We start from the raw sequence: 23,101 nt of genomic DNA on the forward strand, positions 1-23,101 counted from the left end.
AAACGACTACTTTCCCAGATTCATGAAAAACATGTAAAGAACCTCAAAGATGTGACAGTAAAACCAGTTCTTACTACTTCCCACTTTGGTATTCAGCTTTGTTGTTGTTCCCTCCACTTGTCAACAGAGGTCTATAAAGTTCCTTTTACAACCATATAAATCCGTGCTTTGTCTCCCAGAGGCTGTCACGGTTGTGAGGTTTGATGTGGATTCGACTGAGAATGATGGAAAAATGCAGAAAGATGGAAGAAAGATGGAAGTTAAAAAAAGTATTTCTTTTTTGTTTTATGTATTGACACATTAAAGTATGTGTGCAACAATAACAGTGATAGTTACATGTATTGGAAGATTAATGCAGGTAAATACTGTATGATGCAGTGAATGAGAGAGAGGATTTGCAGACTGGGATTTGCACACAACTGCTCCTCGGCTGTGTGCTGTTTGCTTTTTGTTCTGTCCAAAAGGAAGATTCTCCCAATTCCCCTCAGGAACTACAGACAATTAACCCCAGGATGAAGACAATTACAAGCTGGCTCTATTCCGTCAAGCTGCTACTTCCCAGAGACCGCCAGCCATCCTCACCCTCGGCACCTTGGCTCGAAACAGCGTGGAGAAAGTTTCTGCTCTGCTCATGAAGGAGAGGAATCCTAGTCCTCAGATGCAGAAAACAACGACCCGGATCGGCTCTGTTTATGGTGCAGCAACGAGGTACAAAAATAAACAAATTTACCTGCAGCCTGACTTTTAATCCAGGTATCTGAAAGAAATAGCAACAATCCAACATGCTTGGGTTTCTGAGATGTGTCAATGACTGCCACCTCTACAGTTGCCATGGTTACTAGCTTGTAAATGATAATCCTCTCAAGGGAGAGTATTTTGGGTCAGAGCTGAAGCACAGCAGAGAGGGACGAGGAGGGAATTACTGGTTTTTACAGATTGAAAGTTCATGCTTTTTCTGCTTTAAATATTTTAAGACAAGAATAATTTCCGTGGTACAACCATAACTTAAAAATCATCATATTTTCATTTATATCTCAACAATTTCGCATGAAATAATTTTAGTATTGACTTTTCCAGTATGGTATTTTTCGCTTTCTTTATGCTGTATACAATTTAGAATTAAATATTGTAAAGTTTGGAATGCTTTATTGGAAAGATAATTGGGTTTACACAAATAATACCACTAGTTAAGTGAAATTGTTGACTCCAATTAATCAAAAAATTAATAAATATGAATTAATAAATGATGGATCCAATTTTCCGGCTCATCCAGGTCTTATTAAAGAAAACAGCTAAACATTGCTCAGCTTACATCTGTGTGTTGGACCAAGCTGCAATAATCTGACTTCTGTGTTGAGTCCAAACCCAGGTGAAGTTCAAACGGCTCGTGTTCATCGAGCAACCACTAGGAGCTGGGTCCAAAAGTGAGTCAGTTTCCGTTGAGATCTATGTTAATATGAGCAACTTTGTAGCAGAAATAAACAGATTTAGTCTGGTTCAAGAAGAGCTAGATTTCACACCCCATGACAACTGACACAAACCATTTCCTCACCGGTCGTTGTCATACTGCAAAGTTTAGGGAAGCCAGCCTGAATTAAGGTTCTGCATTAAACCGATGCAGAGCCTACGCCGTTGCCGTGACGCCGTCGTGAACCCTTCGGACTTCTCCATCACTCTATTTCACCCCGGTGCAATACCCCCCCAGAGCGCTAGTTGATACTTTGTTTAGCTTCCAGTTTTTCCGGTCACAGTGAATCAAAGAGATAAGGACAACTATTGTGCAAAAAACCAAAACAAAAAAAATCACACACACACGAAGAAAAGAGCGCTGAAAGTTCAATATTGCTTCACGAACCGGAACCGGAAATGCGTTGCTACCAAGCAAACCAATCACAGCCCTCTCGTCTGCGTCGCCTCGACCCGTAGTTACATTTTTTGGGAGGTGCACGTCAGGCTACGGCGTAGGCTACAGAGAGACTCCCACGTAGCCACGTACCCTACGCCGTAGGTTTAACGCAGAACCATAATTCAGGCTTTAGTCGTTAGCGCTTCACCAGCCTCGGCTAAACGCAGAGGTCACTTCTGCTGCAAACATTCAGTACCACAGCTCCTCCAGCAAGGATCGCCTGAACTACCAACAGTTATATAAGACAGGCATGTTCCAGCTGGCTTCCCCGGGGTTTGCCTGTTGCACCTATTTAAAACATGGTGGCACCTTATATAAGGGAAAAGAGACTCAAAAACTGCTCTTTTTAAAACCTTAGGGTGACATGACAGATGGTTTGTCCAGCTAGTTTTCATGGCTCTCAAGTCTCACGCATTTCAACAAGTTCACACGCCACACACGGCATTTCTCACGCTGAGAAATTAACTTTACCTCACGGTACCTCCAACAACCCATCTTACAAATTAGTCAAATGAGGCTTTTCCACTAGTACCTACTCAGCCCGACTCGACTCGCCTCGGTTTGGTGCTTTTCCACCAGGGGTCAAACGTGCCGAGTAGATACTTTTTCTGTATCTACTCTGCCGAGGTTCTAAGCGGCTGAGTCGGCTGTATTTGACCTCATCACACCACAGGCCACCGATTGGTCGGGGGGTTGGAGTCAGCCGTCTGAGTCAGAATGTGACATCAGAGAAAGAGCGTCTCTGACGGCTTCTTGTTCATTTTATTCGACAGGCAATGGCAGCGCAAAAGTCTGTTTGGTGATCCAACTCTGTGCAGATGTTCATAAACCTGGTGACTGAAGAGAGAATTAAAAAGGAATATAGACAGGCGATAAGGAACCAGATCTACCAGGAGCTCTGTCACTTCATAGCTGCTCGCGGCTACCAAAGGACTTTTCAGCAGCACAGAGACGAACAGACAAAAAAAAGTGTAGCCGCTTGAAGCTTCTTTCACTCTCATTTTTTAGCTTGATATCAAACACAAGCCACAGACCCAGCAGCACATCTATCATCTCCTCCAGGTTCTACATCTTTAGTTGTTTTGTCTTCTTCATTTAGATCACACAATCAAATACGTCACAGCAGCTTCACTCCAACCTCCTACTTCTGCTCCAGGTGCTGAATTGTTATGGAAAAGAAACTTGGCCGAGTAGAGTCGAGCCGAGCTGAGATGAGTAGAGCCGAGTAGGTGATAGTGGAAAAGCTACGGTGCTCTGAGCTCTTACCTCAGAGCAGCTGTCTGGAGTCACCGACCCATCAGCCAATCAAAATATTTTATTTTTTGTTGCCGGGTAAGGTTTGAGTTTCAACTTCAAGTCTTCCATGAATGTCTAGCGGAGGTAACCGAAGTTACAACACACATCACTCTCAAACACACACACACAATACCCACAACATAATAACCACCACCATTCAAAGGGCCCATTTGGGGCTAAATTTGTTTTTCTTTATTACATTTTTTTGCTTGTTTGTTCAGACCAGAATGAGACCACGTTTGGTTTTGTTATTATTTTAATTTTTATTATTATTATTATACATCACTAAGACAGATTATTTAATATAGCAGGAATATTGTGAAGAGACAACAGCCACTGAAGTGTTTTCCTTTGTTATAGAATAAATAAAGAGTGTATTTGATATAGTCTAATTTGTTCTCACTGAAGAAGCAATAAGAACAAGCAAACTTCAACCTTTTAGTCTTGAATTTATACAGCCCATGTATTGGATCCCAGTCTCTGATTTAGCTGCAAAGCACCTTCTTCCAGTGGTTTTTGGAGCCATGTTTTGGTTTGCATGATTTGAAAATGTTAGACTATCGCTTGAATGTCCTAGACAACACATACACTGTGTTACAGTCAAGTACTAACTGTACTAGTACTACAGTTGTTTGACCAAGTAGTGAAAGTTACAGGCTGCTGGTGTGACTTTCTCCTGCATGCTGGCAGCAATGTAAGAATCTACATCAACTAAAAAAAGTGCACTTCCTCGGATTGACCACCAGGGGGCATGTTCCATGTTGCAGACTGACAGAAGGCATGATGACATGAGGACGACAAATAATCCGTTTCTGAGGCCTCCCACCTACACGTGGCATCAGCACTGGTTCCTCTGAAGAGGTTTATGAAAACTGTTTCAAATTGTGTTACAAAGAGATTTTATTTTTCAAAAAAGGACAACAAATACTTATAAATAGTTACCCAAAGATTTAATGTTACCTAAATGAGAGTCCGTATTTATTTTGAAACTATTGTGAGCAGGGGTTTACCACAAGCCTGACGAGTATTTCCTGCAGCTGGAGTTCATATGAGGCTTCTGGGATTGACTGATTTTGTGTGTGAGTGTGTGACAATGAAGGAACACATAATCCAGCACAACAACGTGCAACAGCGTGGCTCATCGCTGCATCCGCCTAGATCAGAAGTAGATGGATAGTTGCAAAGTAAAACACACAAAAAGTTAAAAATTGAACTCATTTTTTTATTTATTAAGTCATTTACGTATTACTATCTCCAGTTTCACCCACCCGAAAAATATAAATTCCGGTGTATTCCCAAAAAAGGAAAAAAGAAAAAGAAAAAAGGAACAATAGCATCTTCATCAACTGCATCGAAGGAATTAATCAACAAAATCAAAGAGGCAATTATTATTATTATTATTAATTATTATTATTATTATTACAATAATAATTCAATGATCAGAATATCCACATTCATAACAAATCCATATACAACTGCAATACACTCTAACACCACTCTTTCATTAATATACACATAATCCCCAAATGTCTGTCCTGTCAAAACAACAATAGAGGAATTTTCTTGGGGGGTGGTATGGCTTGTCAAGGGGGTATGAAGAAGTGCGACCAGCAGAGTGGATGGATCTATGGTAGTAAGAGTATAAGGGGGAGGCACACTTATTCAGTAAGGACCTATACAAAAACAAGCAATGTTAAGTAATGACGGTATACTTTAATGGAAAGATTCGCCAATTTACCTGCATAAAAAAGCTTAGACGTTTCCGGAAGAGGCAGAATTTGGGGATCAAGGTTCCAAGGATATATAAGGGTTTTCAGAATAAATATATAACTCTGAATGACAACCACTGCGGACATAAACTTTAGGAATCAAAAGGAATACGTAAGAACTCAAAACAGATTTTTATATTTTTTTTTAAAGAAATGCAAATGGTATGTCTCTGGAAAAAAATGGCCTATAAGTCTATATTATGTACAAACATTGCTTGGTCACCCAAATCTACTTAGAAAAGCTTTGTAGTTGGTCAGAAAATGAGTGCAAGCTTAAGATTACTTCTTGCTCTAGAGCTTCGAGAATGCAACTATACGTGACAGACTTTGCTGATATTCTTAGTCTGCACCAAAAAGTGCCTCTGATAGCTGTCAGCATGTGTAAAAACCTTTCCATGCCTCAGTATCGGTAACTTGAGAAGACCTAGTCGTAGAAAGAGAGAGAAACATTAGAGGAAAAAAAATAGCTGTACACTCTGCATATACAAACAAACTGTATATACACATAGACACAGCATATATACACATATATATATGCAGTATATACACAAAGTTTTAGCCAGAACACACACGTACAGTATGTACACACACACACACACTCACTCGTTTCAGCAGGACCTCTAACATATCTCTCTCATTTCAGTCAGAAGTGGAAATGGCAGGGATTTCAACTGGGACTGGTGTTGTACAGTAATCCCCATCCAGAAGTGTGGCCACACTGAAACCACAAGTTTTTAATCCCCATATTCGGTTAAAACTTCACACACAGATAGTCAAAGTGGAGTAAAAAAAAGTACCCAACAGCTTTGAGAGCGTCAGCATCGTCCGTAAATGGAGAGCTCCATGGCGACTCTGGGGGGAGAGACATTCGATGCTTCACCCCAGTCCTTCTTTTTATCCAAAGATAATAACCAAGAAGTTGGAGGTCGCAGGTTATAGAGACGTGCAAACTCTTGAAGGGGGGCGGATAGGGGGGTCGGGGGTCGGGGGGGGGGAGTAGGTGAAACACAAGCTCGTCCCTCAGTCCTTCAGGGCTTCTTTCCATAAGATTGTCTTAGTATGAAAACTCAGTTTATATAAAATGGATTCATCCTTTAGATAGAGGCATCTATCTATATCAAGAAATAAATATCTTCTCCGGAAGTTTTCTGATGAAAAGTCTCTTTTTTAAATACTATTGTAAGAATAATCAGCGTCATCATAGAAATATAAAGTAACGACATTCTGTCCGCTTTTTCAAAGCCTTCATCGAAGCATTGGGCTTTGCTCCAAAGCAGTCTTTTTTTTTTTTTTTTTGAATCAGGCTGTGCATATTTAGTTTCCTTTAAAATCAAAGTCTGAAAGGATTCCAGCAGTAGAGCTCAAAATGATTGATCGAGATAAAGCGTCTCTCAAATAGAGTGAGACCGAATCAGTAATTAACTAACGTGTGGAGGGTCCAAGATGAACGAGGACGGCGTCGGGAGGAGACACTGCGAGAGCTAAGGGAACGGGGGAAATAAAACGTTTTTTGAACATAAATCAGCTTCGACGAAAGATTTAAGACAAGTCAAGCACCTTTGAAATACATGTCAGACCCCTCTCTCTCTCCCGTGTAGAGCGTCTCGCCGTCCTTGGCCTGTGTGTTCCTCGCGTTTGGCTAACTGACCAGACTGCATAGCTGCTCTTTGCATGCTCGGTGGGCTCATGGGCCGACGCGTGTCCAAGCCCACCTTGTGTAGGTAAAAAGTACATCCGACAGCGACAGTTTAAAAGAAAAATCCTGTTATCAAATCAGAGAGAGAGGGCCCAAGTAAAGATTAAAAAAAAAAAAAAAGGAAAAAGCAAAAAGGAAAAAAACTCCAGCACTTCCTTACATGGTCCGCTGGGGCTCTGCACCATCCTTTGAGCAAAGAGACTGGGGCCAATACCCCAAGATCTCCCTTTGTCAGCCAATCGCGTCACGAGAGAGGGCTCTGGACACTTGGCCATGCCACACTGATGACTGCCGGTGGTGCATCAGCCAATTAGGTTCCACACTGTCCTCCATGAAGCTTTGAGAGTGGCTAGGGGGAGAAGAAAAGGGGAGACAGAGAGAGAAGAAACGGGGGAGGATGCTTGATCAGGTGCTGTTAAAGAGCATAGCTGTGGAGCCAGTTCCTGCATGGTGGCAGCCCCTCCAAAGCTGGACTCATCTCTTCCTTGTTTTGTCTCTAGTTTCATTTTATTTATTTTTTTTCAAATATGTGTTCAGCTCTGAGGCAACTGCTTTTTTTTTTTTTTTTTTTTTTACCTGAGTCACTGAGGTATGTTCACAGGAATACTCAAATCACGGATCGGCCCGTTTCGAATCCGACATTCATCACACAAAAGCAAATTTCACAAGAAAGAAAGAAGAAGTAGCCCTACAAGATGTCTGAGCAGACAATCTGTCCCTGCGTAAAAGACGGCGAGAGTTATCAACATTTGGTGGTTTTGACGTTAGACATTCACTGCGATCATGCAGCTGATCTAAGCTGATCTTCTGCTAGCTGCTTTCGAAGCTTTCACACAGGAGGATGAGTGTTGCGTTTGTGCGGAGAAAACCAAGGCTGAAACAGCTCCTCTTGTTTCAGACGGGACGTCTGAACAAGCTGAGCCGCTGTGACACCGGAGCGGAGTGAAGCGGACAGGAGGGATGAGTCCACACAAACCTCACAGAACAGACACGGAATTTCATACACGAAATGAGGGAACAATGAAGGCAAACGTTACAGTAACTTCAAAGACTTGTGACTTCAGCATCCGACACACGAGACACCGAACAGTTCAAACTCAGACACACATCGAGCAACATTTCCAAAATCAAAAGTTTGCAGAGAAAGCTGTTGACTTTTACAGAAAATAAACATATTAACCAGACAAAACACAAACAAACAAAAAAAGAGGCTCTAATTATAGATGTTTTGAGAGTCAGGGCCGTCACCTATGCTCAAGTAAGGCTTTATTATTGATCAGGTAGTTTTGGCTGATTACATGCAAGTCTATGAGCCAAAAGATCCTCATCACTCATCCCAGGCACTTGATGCCAAGTTAAGCAGGACTAAACTGTTGAAATTATGTTTTGTTGGTTGTTTTTTTTCCCATGGGGAAAAATGTTATTACATTCCACCGACAAATACGATAAGCTGTGATTCATGCCCGAAAGTGACAATATAATGGGACAGTAACTCTTTAATTTCATCATTATTCATTTGAATTAATTTGCATTTAACGCAGCGGGTTCGGGGAGAATCACAGGAGAGAAACATCATCTTCAGCACCCTAATGGAGCGGATGCTTGTACTTCATTCATCCATGTCATGCAAAGTTACGTCCTTTTAGTCTGAAAGTGATCGGAGCTTGTCGCAAACTGAAATTAGGTACCCTGTGAAACGGTCGAGCCATTTATTTTCAGCCTGCTGTTTAAATCAGTGTAAATAGGACCGGAGATTGGAAGAGTGCACTTCTACGAAGGCAGATATGGGAACCCCAGCAGCTCCCGTCAGACATAAGGACACCACAGGATGCACAAAGAACAAAGACAAGGACACAGAGAGGACACATTGGAGAGAGGACATGTCCTGCCAAAGACCAACTGCAGGAGGAGAGAAGAGACAGTGAGTGAGTCGTGACAGAGGCAGTACTATGGCAGACACAGACAGCTGATTCTGAAAATGGCACCATTTGTTTTCTGTTTAGCACCAGTTGATCACATATCGGTTCTGAGATTGAGAAGAGAAAACCTGCACGAGCTCAGTCTAAAATAAAAAATAAAATAAAAAAATGAAAACATAAAAGAGAGTCCTTCAGATAGAGATACGAAAGAAGTTCCCAAAAAAAGTCTCCCACCACTCAAACGTACGTGACACGTGATCACGTGTCCTTGAATCTGTGTTTTCAGTCCGTGCTGGATGACCCCAAACCAGGAAATGTTGGAACATGTGCAAAAAATAAACAGTGATCTATGGAGTTATTTTGCAGACGGTATTTTTTTCTCAACAGCTTCATTAATTTCAAGCTTGCAACACATTCCCAAAAAAACATAGCTCTAGCAGCCTATGAAAGGCTACGGCAAGTCTTTGTGGAGCAAAGATGGGCAAATGATCTCCAATTTTGTCAATAACTGCGTGAGAAAATCACTGGAGCGCTAAAAGACAGCATTTCTGAGAGGAAGATGGGAACATGTTTGAATACTTCTTCTTCTACAGAGAAAATACTCTTAAACCCTGGAGGAGTTTCAGGGCAAAAAGTGGGATCTTTGATCCCTCGGATGGCCCTCCATCAGGAACCGCCATTCATCAATAACCAAAAGAAGCAAAGATGGAACTACATTTGAAAATATCACTGAAACCTTTACTGTGCAAAACGATGCCTCGCATCAACCTCATCAACCTCGCGTCAACATTTCTGGGCTAAGAGGCATCTAGGATCCCTTTTCCACCAAATCGGTTCCAGGGCTGGTTCTGGGCCAGTGCTGAGTTTGGAACCGGGCTTTCAGTTTCCACTGACAAAGAACTGGCTCTGGGCCAGAAAAAACGGTTCCAAGGTAGCACCAACTCTTTGCTGGACCAGAGGAAAGAACTGCTTACATAAGCGGAGGGTGCAGAGTTGTTAAGACCAACGGCAATAGCAAGACTGAGAGATGGCGCCATTTTCAAACAAGCGCCATGCGCTGAAAACCTGTCGATGATGAAAAAGACATTGCATCTGCTGTTTACTGATCCCAATGAACCAGCATAAAGCCAGAACAGCAGCTGTACAATCGCAAGGTCGTTCATGGTTGTTGTTATTTCGATTTTCGCACCAATGCAAACACAGCTACGTAACTGACGTTTGCAGGGACGTAATGAAGTGGCTCCCCTTGGCACCCCGAGGTATGGAAAATCAAACCGGTTCTCAGCCGATTCGCAAGTTGAAGGAGTTTTGAACCAGTACCAGCTCTGGCCCAGAACCAGCCCTGGAACCGATTTGGTGGAAAAGGGGTACTAGGACCAACACCCAGGATAAATGGGGATGGTAGTCTTTTTAGGAAGAAATGGGTGAAACAAGTCCAAAAGCCAGACTCTGTGATAGCGTGGAGTAATTTTAGTGCCCTTAGGCAAACTCATTTACATCTAGCTTTGGCGGCAGCTTTAATACAGAAGAGTACGCTGTGATTTTAGTGTTTTCCACAGATGCATATTTACAAAAATAAAAAAAACGCATCTAAGTACTGATGAAGCATTGTGACAGCTTGGCTCCCTGCAGGGGCAGGTTGCCCCAGTCCTACCTCCTGCAGGGCTTTGAACTGGACTCAACACCTTTTAAGTAGCTTCAACTTCCTATCACACCTTGGAAGTTCCCTCAAACAGACTTGGAACACTAGAGCACCCCATGGGGTGATTTTCGTCTGTGGCCTATTGTCTCACACAAGTTCCTGCGTCTTGCATCCCTGCTGAGACAGGCACCGGGGGAGTGGATTCGACTTCCAGCCGCTAGAGAGACACAACCATATATGGACTTCCTGATCCCTCAGGGGTGGTCCCAAAGCTTAAGGGTCACACCTCTGACTGGCTCTCACTGGGCTGGTTTATTCCTCTCATTGTTGATTGAACTTTTGTATAAAAACCCTGTAGCCAAATCAATCTGGGTCAGCATTTCAACCAGACCCCTGGTCTGTGTCGACGTGCTCACCGCCGGCTTAATAAAACTTCATAAACCACAAAGCGGACTTCTGAACTGGTTTGATAAATTCCTCAACAGTACGTATGAAAGGAAGACGAGGGAATTGATACCGAACCTGACCTGTCCCTGATGTGGGACTCCATACCGACTAAAGACCTTGCACCATCGCACATAGGACGCGTCTATCAAAGCCATGTGACAAAATAACAAAGCTCTTTGGTACTTGTTCCATTTTAAGTGTTGTGAGAAGCAACAGCAACGCCGGTAAAGGTTAAAAGCTTTACTGCCCCATCTTTTTTTTTTTTTGTTGGAATGTGTCGCAGGTCTTAAAATGCAGTTTTTAGTGAAGTTGACGAGAAAAAAAGCATGGAATCAAGTTGTAGTAAATGTCAAAATCACCATTTTCCATGTCTATCCAACTTTTTCAGGTTTTGGGTGGTATATTATTTCTCTCGCTAACAAAGTGAATCTCCAAGTGTTATAGTTTTTCAAAAACCCTGTTGTAAACGTTCAAAGGCACTAAAAGGCCAGACTACATCCCCACGTCTCTATCCCAGCAGACTTCAGGCTGGCGTATTCAGGACAAATATACAGAGGCATCTACATCCATGGGAGTCAAGGGTTACCATAAGCTCCTTTAAAGTTTACGGTTGCTCTTTGTTCATGGCTACTATGAAGTCTTTGGACTGTAGGACAGTCTGCAGTGCTCGATCCTTACATATCGGAGTCAAAGACAGCAATGAGTTCACAGAGCAGGTGTTCACATTTCAGCTTGGTTTGAGAGTCAAATACTGTGTTTGACAGGTTCAAAGTGTGTAAGGTATCATTATCTTGTCCTGCAAGACTGATACGATCTGGAGCTCTACATGAGCACATCAGAAGAGCAAGTGTCCATTAAAGAGCCCTTTGTCATCCAGCCTACTGCGCAGTAGCTGGATGATTACTATTCATCCTCGGCACAGCGTTCTTCTCTCTCTCGCTCGGGCAGTAAGGACACGTGTGGCTGTTTCTTTTCACAGAATTGTCTTGTGAAAAAGGAGGGAAAAAAAAATGAGGACAGCTTTTTTTTGTCTTTGTACCATCTCTCTCTGATTTGGCTCGGTGTTGTGTTTGACCTACTCCCCCTTATTCTGTTGCCGTGGTTCCGGTTGCCTGTGGGGTTGTCATGGGGGAGGATGTTTGGTTGCCACGGAGCTCTCCATTCTGACAAGGATGTTGATGTGGAATGGGTAGGGAGGGAGGGTCTACAGTTTGGGGGAGGACTCCATTGTGGGGCGAGGTGTCAGAGGAAATGCCCGTAGTTAAGACTCTGAGGCCTTCATCGTCGGTTACCGCTCCTCCTCCTCCTCCCTCTCCACCTTCAGTTTTCACACCGGGGTCTGCAGAACCCAGGGAGGAAAGCTGGTCCTCCTAGCGAGATAGAGAAAGAGAGGAGGGGGAAAGAGGAGTGGGAGCAGGGAGAAATGGTCGTAGGAGAAAGGCCATTCAATGAACGATGGGGAGGGATGCGGGGAATCGTCAACAGAGATTTCCAAACAAGGTGGAGGGCGTGACGAGTCGGGCGAAAATGTTGACGACACGGGAGAAAGTAAAAAACAGTCAGATGGAAATGAGGAGAGGACAAGACGGAAAACGATGAGGAAAAAACACCAGCGGTGAAAAATTGAGTGGGATGAACGCATGTAAAAGACATGTCCAAAATAAAAGCGGGGAGGAATTACAAATAAAAGACATGATAAAGGGGTTGGAAGAAGAGACACAGAGAGAAGAGAGAAAGAGCCAAATGAGTAACGAAGTTGATGCGTGACGAACACCAATAGAAATGGCAGCACAGGAAAAAGGGACACGGAGAGAGAGGAGATGAAGGGGAGTTAAAACTCTCGAGGCCACCGGATCCTGATCCTCTCGGGATGAGCAGCGTGTTTGTTGTGTGACAGGAGTCAGGAAGAGTCAGGAAGTCATTCTTCTTCACCAATGAGGGAAAAAAAAAAATCAACCTTATTAATGACTACATCTTATCTAAAAGTGCACGTGCGTGAGCTTTTGATCTTAGCTTAACTTCATCACTAAAGAGATAGTCTGAAAGAAAACTTAGCAGTACCGACTACAGCGTCAGCTTATCTCTCAGCTCATGCAAACATGGTCAAGCCACATAGAGCTCAGCGTCCAAACTTACGACTATCAGACGAAACCTCTCTGTGCACATGGGCTGGAGCATTTCATCAGCCGACGTTAAAAATAACACAGCTGCAACTCTAGCGTCCAACATAATTTATATTAAAGTCCCCATGAAACCAGATCTGATGTGGAAATGTTTGCACTCGTCTACGCTCTACGATTTCATTAAAATCCAAACCTTTTTATTGTTTTTATGTGCAGAAAATACATAAATATAGCTCGTTTTCAGCATTGGTGAATAATTTAAAGCGATGGCCTCCTGTGAATCAGATATAGGTGACTTGTAATTAAAAGTAACACACTGTAATGTTTTTCCGTTACTCGTATGAGGGTGAATGGGTTTCCTGCCGCTAACAGCGAGAGCCGAGTTCGTTGTTGAGTACTACCCGAGTTCTAACGTACAAGAAGTATGAAGGATTGTCATGTGAGTGGGATGAGGTGCTGCAGAGAGACAGGGAGGGAGGGAGATAGTTTGAATCCAGTAGAGAACAGAAAATAAAAGAAAATAAAATCAACAAATGATCACCGGATAAAGCTAGATCTGATGGGTGTGTCCGCTGTGAGTGGAAGGTGTTTCCATTCCACGTAAAAAAAAAAATGATAAAAAAGAGGAACACAAAAAAAAAGGAAAAGGAAAAAGGAAAAAGATCTCCCCCAAATCCGGAAGTGTTTAGCAGGACGTTTCTCTTCTCAATCAGAACCAAAACAAATGAAAACACTGCTAGCTGGTGCTATGAGAGATGGGCCGCGGCCACAAGCAGCCTTAGGATGCCAGTAACAGACTCCACGGACGCTTGTTTCGTTACTCTCAAACACAGCCAACGGTGCCGTTTAATATCCATGTGTACAGCAACACACATGTCTATTAAAGTCAGGGATCAACATGGCAAAATGTTTACTGACATCCTTTAACTTACCAGGCTCGTTTCGCCCTGTAGCCGCAGCGTTTTAGCATTCGGCGCAATCACTTGCACCTTGAAGTAAGGGTGTTGTTACTGATATATATATATATATATATATATATATATATATATATATATATATATATATATATATATATATATATATATATATATATAATTTTTATGCCAATGAAAGATGTGTTGAAGACAGAAACACAGAACACTGAGTGGAGTACTGGGATGTGTTTAATGATGCAGGAAGAATATCGTACACACAAATCCTTACCCCTCTCCTCCAATCTCCAATCACTCCTATTTAGATGGTGGATGTCTAAAAGAGTCTGTGAGACCTTTTGCACACCCATGTTTGAGGTAATAACCTGCTATAGGTGTTGGCTTTGTTGATTTATATGCATTTATTAGGAAACTAAAAGCTTAAATTGATAAGCTGAACAGGTTAAGAGCTCTAACTTGGACCAAAAAGAAAAAAAAACAACACACATACACACAAAACACACACACACACACACACACACACACACAGGGTATGGATGTTGGACATCATTGGACGCACAGTAACAGCTGAAAGCACTCGAGTAAATCCGACCAGATGCCAAACACAAACAGATAAAGATCGAAACACAGACTGACTGAGAGACGCAGGAATCATGGAAAACATGTGCACGGTAATCGCGGATCTTCAGGGGAGGATTGATCGGGTCAGATACGGAGATTTCACATTAACTCTTGTTGTTTATCAGAGAGTGTGGTGGGAGGGGTGAGAGCCGACATGGAGATGTGAGCCGGGGTGATTAGAGAAGCGTGGCGGCAAAAAGATGAAAAAGGAATGCAAATAAAAGGCTGCAATTATGGCAAAAATAAACGGCAATCAAAAGAGAAAATACTTGAATGACTCACAGACAGATGTAGAGGCGCGTTATGCAGAGACATCATCGAGGTAAGATCAGTTCTCCACCCAGGTTTTTAACCAGCAAACACACTTCAATGTTAACATGTCTCGCCTCCACATGTGGACCGAACTCATGACACAAATGTTTGTGCAGGTTTTTCGCTTCGCTCGTCGAGACGTAACGATTTTAAAATCACTGCTGATCTGATTGATGACTTGTCCTGAATCCTCCAAAACAAACTGTCAGAAACGCGTTGTTGTGCGGTTATAGTGAATAAACATGTCTATATTCAAAGTTAAATATGATTTAAAAGGTGTCTGCGGTTGAGAATGGCAAACTAGAAGAATGATATGGTTGTGTTGTATTAAAGAGTTGCCAGAGTTTTGTGCGGCGCCCAGAAACATCCGTGTTTGCATATATGTCTGAGCTTTCACGGCCACGGCTGAGCGGGAACAAGGAATTATGTTTTCATTAGCAGGGAGCTATAAAAGTCACACACAAAGACTTTGAAATGGCATCTGAAAGCTGCCATATTGGCTCTTTTTATCTGTGCGAAGGCATTTATTCTGCTGATGAAGAGAAAAAGGCCTGAGAGTGATCCAAGTGGGCTCCAATCAGAGATCTGTCACAGAATATTTCAGACACGAGAGGACACGCTATTGCGTCCAGAGGATGAAGTATATTTCAAACTTTTTGGGAGAAATTAAAGCTCTGCTCGCTCACAGCCAGTCTTTGTAATGTGCACAAACTTTCATCAAAGTGGAAGCTTGCAGCAACCGATTCCTGCTAAATTGATGAGGATTCAAATGAAGCAGAAACTGAAGGTCTTGCAGTGAAACTCTGGGTCATATCGGTGTCACTGTCGTCCCTACAAACGTCAGCAGCAGGAGGGAGTCGGGACCGGTGGTGCTCTACAATGGGTCCGAAGAACCGCCTCATCATCAGCTCCTTCCCTCCGTACATCTTGAACGAAGCGTAGAGCTCAAGTTTAGTGGGATTAACGCTGAACTAAATCACATAGCAGCTCTGTGAGACGAATGCGTGTTATTGCACCTCTGGTTATTGGAGTGCATTACAGCGTTCCTCCCCGAGCACGCTTCAGTTTAAAGCTCCAGAATAAGCAAGAGCAATAACCACCAGCAACATAAAGAATCACCAGTAATACAACTCACATTAGACAAGAAGTGCAATAAGAATATTAAGACTTTTTGTTTATCCTCATGCTTTACATTCTTGCATATTGTCATGTGCCATTCTGTTGGAGTTTAATTTTAGCTCACTTTAATGTTAGCAACGGTGGCTGCAGGTCTCCAGGACAGTGTTTGCAGCCTTGAATGAAAACTAAAGCGTTCGGCACACAAGTCAAAGACGCTTCCTCACGGCGGCGTCACCCAGCGTTCCCACCAGTCTGGCCCAGTGGACGCTCACAGGGCCATGGCAAGCGATTACCTCAAAGGCCAAAAGGAGAGCACTAGGGAGGCAAAGACATCGACCTTGTTGGTCTGCACTGCCAAATGTCGTGAGGGCAGATTTACCGTAACTTTGCTTTTGGCTCAAACCCTGTTTTAGTGTTAAAAAGACCTCTGTTCAACAATTAGGTGCACCTCATCCACTTAAGATTGTTTAAATAAACCAGACAGATTGATTTTCTAAACTTTGTACCTACACCTTTATTCACAACTGTATATCTGAGCTGGGTGAAGTGGCGGTGGTGGTTGCAAGGAATCGCAGCTGTTGCATAACTCAGACCCGTGGATTCAGAGTCAACATTCACGTAAACGTCTTTGAAAAGTCAAAAAGAGATCATAACACGGTCATAACCCCAGGCGGACCCCAGGAAGACCAGCTGGCTGCTACTACCTGTCTACCTCACACTCATTCTACCTGCTTTTTTGCAGTTTTTCTTTCCTTTTTTTATCTTTTTATCTCCGTCAGCCTCCGTCAGTCGTTTATCGACTATGGATGCTTGCCAGTGCACTTCCTTGACCGTTTGTGGCTGTGTAGGCCTATGCGTGAAGCACAGATCCGTCCACACAGATCACACTTGTATTCTTCACTTTGCAATAGACTTGGAGCGTGACGACGTTGGCGTTTTGACGCTTGTTTCTGTGCAAGTCTGGTGTCATCCGCTACCATAGCCTCTTTCACTGTGTCTCTCCATGCCTCACGATTTGCTGCCAGCCTCTGCCATTCACTGTGGTTCGGTACTACAGTCAGATCCTTCTTGCAGACATCTTTATACCTTTTTATCTCCACTGCAATGTATATACTGTCAATATTTTGTAATTATATATATCTTTACTTTTTTACCTTTTTACCCCCTTCCCCGCATGCGTGTGTGTGTGTGTGTGTGTATGTTAAGTGTACTGCTGCTAAAACGTGAGTTTCCCCATTGAGGGAGTAATAAAGCAAAATCTTATCTATCTTATCTTATGGCACCAGCTAATGGGGATCCTTCATAAATAAGTAAATAAAATAAATAACCAAGTCACACGGGGAATCTGAGTCAACCTGGAAACCCCAACTAGAACATGGCGTGCAACGTCGTCTGCGTCACCGCTTTTTGGAGCTCTTTATGTTCATATGGTTCCTAAATGGAGACAGTGATGCTCTACCCGTTTACGCCCAAGAGTAGCTGCGCTGGTAACTGGAGGGTAAACAGGAAGGAGTCTTCCTCAGTTATGTGTGAGGAAGAGTCATAAAAACACCACAGCACAGCCGGAGTCACTAACGTATCTAAACTGAAGTTACACTTGTTGCAGTATCTGCACCTTTTTACATTCTGACCCTCACCTTTGATACTGAGCTGCAGGAAGTGACAGAAGGAAAGAGCTCGCTGATTCAAGCAGCTGGAAGGAGTTTTCTCCGTAGGGCAGCTGGACTCTCCCTTAGAGACAGGGCAAGAAGATCCACCACCTAGGAAGGACTCAAGTGGAGCTGCCGCTTTTCCAGGTCCAGAGTTGAGGGGCTTCGGGCATCTAGTTAGGATTCATGTCTGCTATTTAACTCTTTTACTTGCATTTCCTCAAGGACTTTGAGGCCCAAATCGATGCCCCTAACCGCATTTGCTCTCTTCTCCTTCTCTTTCCTTTCTTCTACTCAACTCTCAAGTTATTAATTAACAGTGTTGGGACTAACGCATTATTTAGTAATGCGTTACAGTAACGCCGTTAGTAACTAATACTCATTAGTGCATTACTTTTTAAATTCTGTAACTCAATTACCGTTACCAAACCGTTCCGTTATTTCTGGCCAGCTACAGTGAAGCTTTTTTCCCACACGCGGAGACCAGAGGAAACGTAGAGGCCGTGTGTGTGTGTGTGTGTGTGTGTGTGCGTTCAAAAACATGAGCGGTCATGGCGAGCCAAGAGAACAAGGCAAGTTTCGCAACATGGAGATATTGTCATTACAGTAATCCCTGGTTCTTCACGGGGGTTACGTTCCAAAAAAGAACCTGTGATAAGTGAAATCCGTGAAGTAGCGACCTTTTTTCTTTTTTTTTTTACAATTATTATAGAAGGATTCAAATTGCGGAGATCAGCACCGCCTCGCATGTATTTCACTGCTCTTCTGAGCCGCTGCATCCTGACTCCGCTCTGTAGCCTCTTTTTCTTCTAAAGCCCAGGGTGCATGTGTGTTTTTTCTAGAGAATAACATAGTTATGGGTAGTTGTTGTCGCTCTTTTTTCTTCTGGGCAAAAAGATTCTTATAAACCGACATGCCACCATGGATTATATTTGAGACTGTAATGAACGATTCATCAAAGGCTCCCGTTCCTGAGCTGCTGCTGAAGCTCATTGGTCGTTCTCAGCATTGTTGCTAAGCGACCAACGTTATTGACACAGGAAGTGAAGAAGCGGGGAGACTGTTTAGCCAATCAGAATGCAGAACATGATGCACAATGCAAATCCATACAGTACCAGCTGAAATGAAGGCTAGAGGGACAATGGGGCATTAATGGGAGCATTGAAATTAACGTTTTTTTTAAGTAACTAACTCATTACTTTTTGGTCTAAGTAACTGAGTTACTAACTGAGTTACTTTTTAATTAAGTAACTAGTAACGGTAACTAGTTAATATTTTTCTAACTAGCAAAACAGTGTTAACACTAACACAAAATGAATACTGATATATTTTGTTTTAAGTACCATTGACAATATACAGTATATATATGCCTCTCCTCCCTCTGCTCTTTACCCTCTCTTTCTTCTACCCTGCGGCCTTCGGCAGGAGGCCCCCCTTACTATCCAGGTCCTGATCCCTCTTAAAGTGTTTTTTTTCCCTTCCCTTGAGTTTATACCGGTCATTATTTATGTAATAATTGCTCAGGGGTCATGCTCTGGGTCTCTAGAGAGCACCTTTAGACAATTTGTATTGAAATAAATGCTGTATAGATGAATTTGAATGGAGTTGAGCGGAAGCAGAGCCAGGACACACTGGAGGGATTATGTGAATATTGTGGAGGAGCGAGAGGAGGTGACTGCAGAGAGGTACCACCACATGAGGTTTATTCCTCTCATCTTGTTGCTTTTATTGACTGTTCATGGCCTCTGCTTCCTGGATCTCCTTATCTGTTCCCGTGTTCTCAGGTGCAATACATGAACGTCACACCGGTCCAGCAACTGTCGATTGATGTCGACCGCTCAGCCTCTGGATGTTTTAGCAGATTGGAGATTGTGCAGCTGTTTGCATCCTGCTTCCTGCACGCTGCATTTAGTAGAACATGATTTTGACCCGTGTGTGATCTGAGGTCCTTGGATTCTTTCTGGGCACAGTGACTGAGTTTACATGCAGTCAATAACCCTTTTAAAACCCGAATATTGGCAATAACCCAAATTTGCACGGCCATGTAAACACCAATAACCCCTTTGAATAACCCGAATTTGCTAATATTCGGGTTTTTAAAACCCGAATATGACCCCTGGGTTACTCCTTTTAAAACCCGAATATTCGGTCATGTAAACGCCAAACGGAATATCCCATCAAACGGAAAATTTATTTGTTTTCTGTGCATGCTCTGTTCGCAAGGAATCCTGGTCTTTTGAGTTCAGGAAGTTCTTCTAAACACGGTTAAACGCAAGACCACGCCACACTTTTGTAGTGAGGAGGAGACTAATCATTTCATAAATGTAATGAAGGATATGAACATTTTGGCATTTGTAGACGGTAGAAAGTATGGGGATAGCGAGATTTAAAAGAAGGCGAGCGAAGAGTTGCGCGAAGCAGCATTTGTTTTGAATTTGGATACAGGAAGAAGAAGCGGAAATGACGGGAATTGCGTCATGACGTTCTCCGTGCGTCGCTGGTTTGATCGAGATATTCCAAATGATTAATTACCATGTATACAGGGATAACCCTGTTTGCTCACGCATGTAAACGGAATATTCAGAATGTTTCAGTAACCGGAATATTAGCAATAACCCAAATTTTGACTGCATGTAAACGTAGTCATTGTGGCAGCATCCTCAGGTATTCAGTGCATGTCCTCTTGTTTCTTACCTCCTGCTTTTTGGTCCTCAACTAAGTACCGCGTTGAGCTAATGTTCAACTAAGCTCTGGCAGATGTGTTATGGTTTGATAGTTCCTGTCTTATTTTGAAGCCTGTGTCTTTGTGTTTGAGTTCTGGTTTGACTTTCCTGTTTCCCATCTGCCCTGATTGTCTGCACCTGTGTCTCGTTAACCCTTCTGTATATCTGGTCTGGTCTTTCCCTTGTTCCCTGCTGGTCCGTACTGTTTCCTTCCTCCAAGTTTCCACGTCAAGTTTTTCCATAGTTTTTGATTCTTTTTTAAATTCTAGTTTTTTTGGTATGGTGCCCAGCAGCACTTTTGTTTGTTTTTGGAACTCCTGCTCTCCTACATCTGGGTCCGACTCCAACCTCAATTCCTAACAAGATGACCTTTATTTGTGTTAGTACAGTTCTCTGATTGGCTGGTGTATTAAATGATTAATGGGTGCTACAGAGCAGACTGCCCATGAACCCCGTCTGCTGTTTCATGTGCAGCTTTAATGATGTGAAACGTTTAGTTTTACTCTAACGCAGAGGCGTGCCCCTCAGATCCACCAATAACCTCCGTGCAAACATTCTGTGACAGATTTCTTCTTTCTGATAAAGGCGAACGGGAGAGTAAAGAGGGTCTGTCAGTGTGTTAGCTTGCAGTGACTTCACACGGTGCTGTATGTGGACAGGGATGCACACAGAACAAGAGGTAGAAGTGGCAAGGATGCAGGAGGGATGGATGGAGAGTGAGAGTTTGCCGGTTTGGTTATTACCTGGTTACTCGGGGTGGGACAGGTGCAAGACGGGGCTGCACTAGGATGGACTGACGCCTCCCCTAAGAGAAATCACCGTATCTCATCAACATAGGAGGAGAGGAAAGGAAAGGATAGGATAGGAAAGGAAAGGAGGGTGTGAAACAGAAGGCAAGGAGGAGGGAGCTGGGAGGCAAAAAAAGGAGGGAAAGCTTGTGTGCAAGAGGGGAGGATTCAGAAGGGCAGCGAGGGTTGAGGTCAACGGCAGCCACCCAAACAATGCACAACACAGAGTGAACAGAAAACAAGAAAATAAATACACATATAAAACCCTCCCTAATGCACATTTACATACACGCACGGTTTATACCAGCAAATACACGCGCACAAGGTTGTAGATGCCTCAAAGCCTCACAGCAACGTGCCATGCAGTGTATCGTCAGCACAACTCATGCTTATACAACAAGAAATAAAAATCATGTTAAATCATGCATCTCCGAAGGACATCTGGTTGTGCAAACAGCGGATTAATCGCCTTCAGAGCTGAATCTTGCACGTTTCCTGTTTCAGAAAAGGTAAGAAGACAGCGTAAAAAAACATGCTTATACTGAACATGCAGCTACAAACTCTATGAAGTTAAAATATGCAGGAAACACAGTTGGGGAACCCAGAATAATATTAACATCACCTTTGCAGAAAAACACAAAAACAGTTAACGTATATATAAATATATATTATTGAACTGTAATCCACAACCGCTCCACATACGCACGGACTCTCAAATATTCACAAAGCTGCAACGATGAGAGCAAAAGAAAAGAATTTGTGATGAAAGGATGAGACATGTATGTGATCTGGGATCCTATCGCTCATCAGGTGTTCTTTACTGATGGCAGGTGGCAACAAAGAAAAAGCTGGAAAAAGCTGGAAAACCTTTCGCAACAAAGATTAGTTACGAAGGAATGTATCAGGGCCTGAAACAACGGTTCAACCAAAGATCCTCTATACAGAAGATAGCGCATTACCGTTACTGCCAATGGTATGGAATGGTATACACTTCCTGTCTCCTAAGTGGGCGTGGTCGCCCCTCTCCCCACATCGTTTCGGAACATACAACACTAGATACAGTACAACTTTCTTCCAAAAAGACTTAAATAATAAAAATAACAGTATTATTAAGCAAAGAAGCAAGTTTTATTTTAGTTTTAAACTTAATTTTATCCGATGGGAAAACGATGAGAGCCAAATCTCGCGAGAGTGTGTTGCTCAGACAGAGACAGGTCTCAAACAAAGTTCATTTTCTCCTAATCTGTCGGTCTGAAAATTGCCATTTTGGTGTCAGAATGTTCAGAAGGTTTGTGGCTTTTGAAAAATGGGTCCCATATTTACTTAGGTTACTATGGGGCGAAGGAATTGGTAATAATCTGTGCTCACGTTCACTTTTCCCATAGGACTCAATAGACTCAGGACCTACTTCCTGTCTCCTAAAGGGGCGTGGCAGTCACGTGACACAGATACAGGAAACCGAACCGTAGTGGGCTGTCTCGTTTATTAACGGCTCTGGTTCAACTCAAACACATACTTTAACTCGTATCAACGTCATCTTACTGCCAAAAAGAAAGAAATAATCCAAATAATGATTTACCACATTTTTGAGTGATTTAGTGGCATAATTACCAAGATTTTCAAACAGTGTCCTCCAATTATATATTCGGTAAGCAACTTGCTTATATTCAATATTACTTTGTTTTTGTAATTTAGATTTGACAAATGAACATAACAATAATTTCTAGAGATTTAAAAGTTAAACATTGTATTATGAGGCATTTAGGTCAATCTATTGGACAAAAATTAAACATGATCTTCGTGATAGTTTCTGTGAGCCAGGATTTGACGTTGTTTGTTTTTATTTTGCACATATTTGCATCTCACTGTCAAAAATAAAATCCCAACAATTATTTACCTATTTTTTTAGTGACTTAGTGGCATAATTAATCACTTTGTGTTTGTAATTTAAATTTTACAAATGAACATGAAAAATAATTTCTAGAGATTTTTAAGCTAAAACTCATATATGACGCATTTAGGTCAACAAAAATGAAACATGATCTTTGTAATAGCTTTTATTAGCGAGGATTTTTGTGTAAATGAGATTTGTAGCATCTTCATTAAAGGCAGGGTACGAAAGTTTCTTCTGATACTTCAGACATCAAAACAACATGGGG

General features: G+C 42.5%; 1 protein-coding gene across 11 annotated transcripts in view; it reads right to left on the reverse strand.

Moving 5' to 3' along the window:
- Positions 1-4,449: 4,449 nt before the first annotated feature.
- Positions 4,450-23,101, reverse strand: part of syngap1b (synaptic Ras GTPase activating protein 1b) — a 308,706-nt gene continuing 290,054 nt past the window's right edge. For 9 of the 11 annotated variants that reach the window (XM_061717453.1, XM_061717452.1, XM_061717445.1 and 6 more), the window contains 2 exons: positions 20,898-20,959; positions 4,450-7,016 (listed from right to left, as the gene is read on the reverse strand). In XM_061717453.1, coding sequence (XP_061573437.1) covers positions 6,899-7,016; positions 20,898-20,959 — 180 coding nt within the window. In that variant the 3' untranslated portion in view covers positions 4,450-6,898. The remainder of the gene's footprint in view (positions 7,017-20,897; positions 20,960-23,101) is intronic. The other 2 variants (XR_009781899.1, XM_061717449.1) reach the window with 2 other exon arrangements.

The sequence above is a fragment of the Cololabis saira genome, chromosome 3, assembly GCF_033807715.1.
Source record: "Cololabis saira isolate AMF1-May2022 chromosome 3, fColSai1.1, whole genome shotgun sequence".
Lineage (NCBI taxonomy): Eukaryota > Metazoa > Chordata > Actinopteri > Beloniformes > Belonidae > Cololabis > Cololabis saira.